Source organism: Syzygium oleosum, unplaced genomic scaffold (genome assembly GCF_021117445.2).
Source record: "Syzygium oleosum isolate NSW1041296 unplaced genomic scaffold, Sole_v2.1 Sole_v2.05, whole genome shotgun sequence".
Lineage (NCBI taxonomy): Eukaryota > Viridiplantae > Streptophyta > Magnoliopsida > Myrtales > Myrtaceae > Syzygium > Syzygium oleosum.
The window spans coordinates 5,893,102-5,900,895 of record NW_026607489.1 but is presented as its reverse complement, the minus strand read 5'-3'; the positions used below and the strand labels follow the sequence as shown (position 1 = coordinate 5,900,895).

General features: G+C 45.1%; 1 protein-coding gene across 1 annotated transcript; it reads right to left on the bottom strand.

Moving 5' to 3' along the window:
• Positions 1 to 5,631: 5,631 nt before the first annotated feature.
• Positions 5,632 to 7,439, bottom strand: LOC115676334 (AT-hook motif nuclear-localized protein 28-like). Its single transcript, XM_030599212.2, has one exon. The coding sequence runs from the start codon at positions 7,311 to 7,313 to the stop codon at positions 6,423 to 6,425; it is 891 nt and encodes a 296-aa protein (XP_030455072.1). The 5' UTR covers positions 7,314 to 7,439; the 3' UTR covers positions 5,632 to 6,422.
• Between the last annotated feature and the right edge of the window lie 355 nt (positions 7,440 to 7,794).

Sequence of the window (7,794 nt, the reverse complement as noted above, 5' to 3'; positions counted from 1 at the left end):
TAACCTACAAGAGGCTGCCTAATTCCCATAACAATCAAATACCAACTCCCCACGAGCCCGGAAAATAATCTTGTCGCCGACATGTTCAGCAAAGCAGCAACACAATCTGAGGTGCGCAATAACGACATCAGTTTCATATCGCCTGCAAAATCAATTGATTCCAGATAAAAAGACAAAGTGACTTCCGCTTTTCGGCGCGCAGAGGCGACAACATCGACAGCTTCCGTTGTTGGTGCCTTCGTTTTGTTAAATCCATCTGGATAGAAAGGTGATCCGATTGCCATCTCTTTTCATTTTTCAAAGATTTCTCCGTCTCCTCATGGGCCACTCTCCTAGATCGTATTCATACTCTCGGGAGGATTTCTTTTCACTTGGAAAAATCGAGAAGCAAAAACAAAAAGAAAAAAGAAAACCTCGTCGAGTCAATCCAGTCACGAGCATCCTCGTCGTTACGACTTTAAAATTCCGGTCCAAATCGGCCCCGCTCGCACGTCATTTCAAGGTCTCACGTCCTTGGGAGCACGGACACGTGTTCTAATTCCACAACGGCGTGTAGGACGAGAAGACCGAGCTTCGATTACCTTCCTAAAATTTCTAAATTTAATACTTGTGTCCATTAATCAGTGGACAAACTTCGATCTCTAATTAAACTGCACGAATTGAAACTTTCTTACACATGGTGCTCAAATTAGAAGATAAACCTTATGATAAAGTCACGTGGTGCATAATAATAGGAAGGGATTTTTTATAAGGCCCTTCCTTTCTAATTTGATAGACCACGCCGCTCATGCAAATTGATTTTAGGCCTGACCAAATGTTCCTTTCAGATTCCTATATGATAAAAATATAATTTAGTGCAACATCCTATTGGCAGCCGTCAGAGTCAAACTTCTTTTTAAATACTCTTATTTCTGTGCTCCGCATGATTGCAATTTTTTTATTATTATTTTGTTCATATCTTAATCACGCTTTCCAAGCTTTTAGTAGATGAAAATAATATATAAAAAATGAGAATATCCAAATACACAGAAGAAGAAAAAAAATTACTTATTTAGCCTTAAACCAAATGTAAGGAATGCGAATTCAGTCCTAAACTATCCAATTTTATCAATTGAGTCTTAAGTCTTCGCAAGAAATTCCAATGCAGTCATTCGGGTCGATTCTCGCCGGAAGCCGCTGACGTGGCGGTTCGGTCATCGCTGGCCGACCCACGTGGCACGTTGCCACGCCAGCGATTTCCGACGGAAATTGGTCAGAAGCACTGCATTGGGATTTGGCGAGGATATTTTGGAATCAATTTAAACAACTGAAAAGTTCTGGATTGAATTGACGTCCGTACGATCGATTCACGATTGATCGGACAATTTCCACCTCTAGAATATCTCTTTCTTCTTCTTCTTCTTCCTCGGCATTGAAGAGATAAAATTAAGAATTATAAACAATGTATCAGCCATGGGCCCCGAAAAACTATAATACAAGATATCATTAACATGTGTGTGTGTGTGATCGATTACGCCGTGTACAATTGCGTCGGCTTCGGGATTGGGAGAGCACTCGGGGATGAAAGCGTGGCCAAAAGGCGGTCAACAAAAGCGGCGGCCGGTCGTTGACGAACGAGGCAATCCAAGTTGGCAACGGGGCCCCCACCCCACGACAGGCGTGCGATGACGTGGCGTTTCATCATTAAATTCGTGGAAAAATTTTGGGGCGTACCGAACCGAACCCCACCCCCATCCAACTCGGCGGAAGCTCTTCGTATCTCTTGCTTGTTTGACTTGGCCACGTCCTTTGGTACGATCTGTTCACGCCCCAAATCTTTTACAATCAAAAGTTGCATATCGTGGCACTCTTGCGAAATTTACTTTGAAAAAAAAAATTTATAATTTTGGAAAATTGTAATAATTAAGAATGTCAGATTCGATACCTCAAACATTAAAAAGGGCCGAAAATAAATAAATCACGCCGTATTGACAATTCGCTGCTATTGCTTAAAGAGCGTTTCATTTCGGGGTCCGTTCGATTCACGGACAACGTTTTCTTAAAAATGATTGGTATCATCGCTTAAAAGAATTAGCCAACGGAAATCAACCACTAATTGTGCAAAAAATTTTAAGTGGGCGATGAAAATATTGTTCGTTCATTCGTTTTTGTGAGCGATACCAGCGATCTTTTTTAGCAAAAAATATTTGTCGAACCGACGTAAAAAAAAAGCCGTGTTTTCCCCAATATCGAGACATGTACATTAATTTGTTGTCTGAAAAATTCGGACTAATGGTTCAAAGTCCATCCAGCAGATTGATAGATTAAATTATCGTTGTAGCAACTCAACTTCACCCTTTCCGAATTTGGGTCGCTTAGCCTTCAATTCTCTAATCAAGACACCACCTTTTGATTTCACTTCTAATTAGGTCACTTTGTCCATTAATTGTCGTTGACATTTGGGAAAAGTCGATTTAAAATTCGATTTGAAGCTTTTGGTGGGATATGCAGTGAAAGCTAAACTAAAAGTGGATGATTACGAAGGAAAGTTTTGCACATTTTCTCAATGCTTCATTGATCGGCATAGGAGTGCCTTGATTGATTTGCACAAGAAAGTAAACTTCGATACATGATAAAAACAAAGTCATCAAACGATCTTGATGGCAAAGGATGGAGAGGTATTCCATTCGATAGCTGCACCATGGGGCAGTGGCATGTGACGCAACGAGTCAATTAAAAGTAAATAACTCCAAAATTTAAGTATCATGTAGGATGAGATACATATCACACGGATGATATGCTTTTGACTAACGAGTTTAATTGGTGTAATTGGAACCGAACTAGACCGACCCTACCCAGCTGGTTTTGGTCCGGTTCCCAATTTCAAATTCTTGGAACTGGCTATTACAGGTCTAGTTCCCGATTTTGGGTGTGGAACCAAACCGGAGAAACCCTAATTCTCTCCTTTTAGTTTTGCCTTGCATTTCGTATTTTGTTGTTGCCGCCTCTGCCTCAAGTTTCTCTCTCTCTCTCTCTCTCTCTCTCTCTCTCTCTCTCTCTCTCTCTCTCTCTCTCTCTCTCTCTCTCTCTCTCTCTCTCTCTCTCTCTCTCTCTCTCTACTATGCTTCGCCTACTTTTTCACATTTCCTCAACGCGAATCAATCATCTGAAGCTCACGATCCTCTTGTAGATCGGTCAGTCAGCTGTACAAGGAGAATCGAAGGGACTCGAGCTCCATTTCTCTTTTTTTAGCAAATATAGAGGTTTTTCAGAGGCATTTGTGTTATGTAATTGAAAAATTGAAATAGCAAGCAACACTCTCAAGGAATTAAAAAAAAGAGAAAAAAAAAAGGAATTGGCAAGTTCCCCAATAGACTTTGGAACCAAATCGAATAAATAGGGTCAGTTCTCGAGTCTACAGGGTAGGTTCCACATTCCAAAAGTTGATAATTGGTCTCGATAGGGTAGGTTCCAAATCTGAAATCTACCCACCCTAAATCTGCTCACCCATAGTAATTGTTCACTCTCTCAAATCATGAGTATATACGGTGGTTTATGCTACAATCGCTCATTCAAAATACATATAAGTAAACAACTAATATTAAATTTTAAATATGAGAATTAATTTCTCATATAAATATTCACATGACACAAGTTCCTTGACCTTCGCATCATCAAATTAAAGGTAACCAATCTATCATGTTTTTCTCCCCTTTTCTGAGCTAAATTTGCAAATTCTAACACAAATTAATATGAATTTCAAAGGTCACAATACAATAAACTTTTTGATGAAATTTTATACTCCTATCATTGGCATAATATTCTTACTTCTAGCTTGGGTATCGAAACTCCCAACTCCTCTGATCACCATGATACAAGCAAATTGCCTCTTCATGTGTATCGAACAAGGCTCTACCCACAAGATGGCAACTATAGCTTTCAAGGTTAATATGATGGGCGACGTTGTAATTTGTCCAAACTAAGAAGTTTAACCGGTCAGCCAATCCCTTAAGGGGGTTTCAAGCATGTATGGCCTTGTGCTTTTCTTCGTCATTCTTTTTATTGATGCTGTATGGCCCTAGGTTGCATTTGATGGGTGTGAGAAAATGTCCCGAGACGAGGGTAAGTATTCATATATAAAGGAGGAGAACAAAACTATCCCATCAAGAGGTTGGAATGGTGTTATTTTATCAAGACAAGATAAGGAATAGGAAGAGTCCTAACACAAGGGGGAGAACAACATGGCAAAGAGAGGAGAGAATCCATCATGTCGCCACAATTGAACGGCGACCACCCTCACGACGGTTGCACCAGATATAGCCCTCTCTCTAGGAATCTTCTCTCTCTCTCTCTCATCGAATCTCCCTCTGCTTTTCTCTCTCCCTCCTTGGAACCATGCTCAAGGGGGCGTGATTTCAACAAAAACAAGGGAGCATGGCAACCACTGCGAGGTGGTTACGAGCTGACCATGCTTGCCTTAGTGGTGGAAGTTGGTCTTTATGGTTCAAAGCCTAGACATTAAGGATAATCGGTTCCAAGGTAGTTTGATTCCCACATTAGAATTAAAAATCAACCCACTTTGGAACCGGGATTGGATTAGTAGGGTCGGTCCTTATTTGTAGAATTGGGAACGGGTCACCTGGTCCAGACCGGTTCCCCAGTAAGTTTCTTTTTCTTTTTTCTATTCCCTACAAGACTATTGCTCAAGACTTAAGAGAGATGAAGAAAGAGTCTCATCACTGGGTCTTCTTGATGGACTATAAATAGAAAGTAAGAACAATAAAAGCAATAGAGTGTGACCACTATTGCATTTTGGCATTGTAATACAGACTCCAAGGACCCACTTCATATGCTTCTTTCACACCGTACTCTATTTTTGTTGAGAGGCGAGACTCGAGACTCAAGACGGCGTCGAGCGAGAGGGACTGAGAATGGGCGAGACAGACAGGGACTGAGTGTGAGGCTTGAGCGGCGAGATGAGAATAGGTAATTAGGGTTTTGAGAAGAGCACGAAATTACACATACAACCCCAATGTTTTGTAATAATAAGAATTATAAATATAAAAAAACTATCGATCCGATCTGAGTGATTCGGTCCACAGTTGAAATCGGGAACCGGACCGATTTTCACCAGTTCCACATTTTAGAAACTAAGAACCACCCGGAACTGCCAATTCGATCTAGTTCCAATGCTCACCCCAACCAAATATTACACCCCTCTTTTTACTCATTTTCTATTTTTCAATCCAATCCAATCCACTCCTATATTATGTTATTCTTCCTCTTATATAATCACTTCTTGTGGAATCTTTTTCCAATGTAAAAAAATAGACATTTTATCAGTCTTTCTGATAACGATTTTCATGGTAACTCCTACGGTTCTTCAAGGATCCTTTCATGCATCAGGTCAGAAAGATATCGAGAAAAATTACCATAGGATCGACTGCATCATGCATGGCATATTTCATATTCAGTATTATTGTATCAGATGAGAAATAGCATGTCAAAAATCTCCCCAAGTTGAGAGAGAGAGAGAGAGAGAGAGAGAGAGTATAAACAAGCTATTCTGGCTGCTACTACTTTATCCCATACTGGCGACCAAACACTGCCCTAATGACTTCAAAAGGATAGCATTGGGCGAAGAAAGAAGCCTAGAAAGAGAAGTCAGGGTTTTTGCTTTCAATGAATTATCATATCACAGCTTCGCCAATATCTCTCAGAGGCGGTTCAGGGGAAGAGAGAAAGAGACAACCCCGAAGTACAGATTTGATCAGACACTCACAAAAAAGTAAAGCCGAACCCCATTAAAATCGAAGAACCCCCCACCACTTCGAGTCTTTCAAGACTCTCTCTCTCTCTCTCTCTCTCTCCTGCAACTGCAACTGAGAAAAGCAAGCAACAGCGGGGGGGCCAACCAAGATGAGATGAAACCCTAGCCACGTTCTCTTCTGCTACACGCACTTTCCAGCCCCATCCCTCCATCACCATCACGCCCAGAGACGAGAAAAGCAAAACGAATCCATCGGATCCGGAGGGAACCAGAGTTACCGTGTCCCCCTCAACAGGACATGACCCACCCCCCACCGAGTGAGGTCGGCTGGCTTTGCTTCTTCAACCCCCTTAACAGGAAAGTCACCGAATTGTGAGACTTCGAGATCACTTATGATTCTTCTTCCCCAACCAAAACGTTGGAAGACTTTGCTTAGCAGGAACAAGAAAGAAAAGCAAAACTTTAAATGTCCTATTCTACCTAAAATGGATGCCAGAACAGTACACTGCACTAACTGTTTGCCTAATCTCTTACAAGGAACAGCGAGAACTAAACCAACCCAGTTTGAAACAAGGAAGAAAAAGAATTCCCTCTTAGTGGAGCATGTTGAGCAACAAGAGATCACGACCTTAGATACTTCATAAAAAAGACAAAAAAATTAAAGAAAATAAACTCAATTATAAGGTGGCGGTGGCGGTTGCCTCGGAGCAGGAGCCCATATCACATCCGATGGCAAATGGCAACTATACACCGGCTCCGCCTGCGGCTGATGCCCCGGTCCGCTATCTCCGCCGCTCGACATCTGAGGAGACTGCCCCTCCCCGCCGCCGCTCCCCCCTTCCGACGCCGCCCTCCGCGCGTTCTCGGCCTCCTCCTCGCCGTCCGTCAGCCTGTGGAACGTCGGGCTGTTGAACGACGCCGCGACGACGAAGACCGGCCCGGCCGCGACGAGCGGGCCCGCGACGGACCCACCGACGATCTGGCCCTGGGGGCCGGCGAGGGAGATGGAGAAGACGTTGGGGGCAGCGGCGGCACGGGACGAAGCGGGCGGGCAGTGGGAGAAGAGGGTGGCCGAGATGGAGAGGATGTCGAAGCGGCCGCGGAAGGTGAGGGTGGCGCCGGAGGCCAGGGAGGAGGGGGGCTGGCGGAGGGTGAAGTTGGAGACGGAGCCGGAGGCGGAGAGGACGGAGAGGGAGAGGGACCGGCGGCGGCAGAAGCCGTGGAGGCACGCGACGACGTCGGACCCGCAGGGGACCTCGAGGATGTAGGGGCTGAGGGACGGCTCGGGGTCGCGGGTGATGATGACGGGGGGCTTGGGCTTGTTCTTGGACCCGAGGGGGCGGCCGCGGGGGCGGCGGACGACCTCGATGGAGGAGCCGTCGCCGGAGGGGGGATCGGCGGGGGGTTTCGCCTTGGGACCGGGGCTGGGCTCGTCGGGGGACGAAGGGGAGGGGCGGAAGTGGTGGAGGGAGAAGGGGTGGTGGAGCTTGGCGAAGAGGGTCGGTGGCGGGGTGGCTGCTTCGGGGCGGTCGGTGGTCGGGGATTCAAGGTACTCGCCTTTCATGGTGGCCGGCCGGACGGACGGACGGACTCTCTGCGTCGGCTTCAACGGCGGCGATGGGAGCAATGCGATGTCTTTCGGGGGGGAGGGGGGAGAAGAGAGAAAGAAAGAGAGGAGAGGGTGGTGGGTGAGCTTTGAAAGCAAGAAGTCAAGAACTCTCTCTCTCCCTATCTATCTCTCTGATGGCGCCGCTGGTCTTGGTCTTGGAGGTGAACAGTGTCGAGGGTGAACAGTGTCGAGGGCCCCACCGTCCTTGTCAGACTCACCTTCATCTTTTGCGTAACCGGTTGTTAAATCGACGCTTCTGAAGCAATCCCTTGCTGAAAATTTCAATAAGAATAAGCTAACAGCTGCGGCAATAGGGATTTTAGGGTTTTGACTTTGAGGAATGATTCGTACGGTCCAAAATCCTCATTCTTTGCACTTTGGTCTTGCCATACGAATTGGATTTAGGCAAACCCATCATCTACGGCGCGAAAATGAG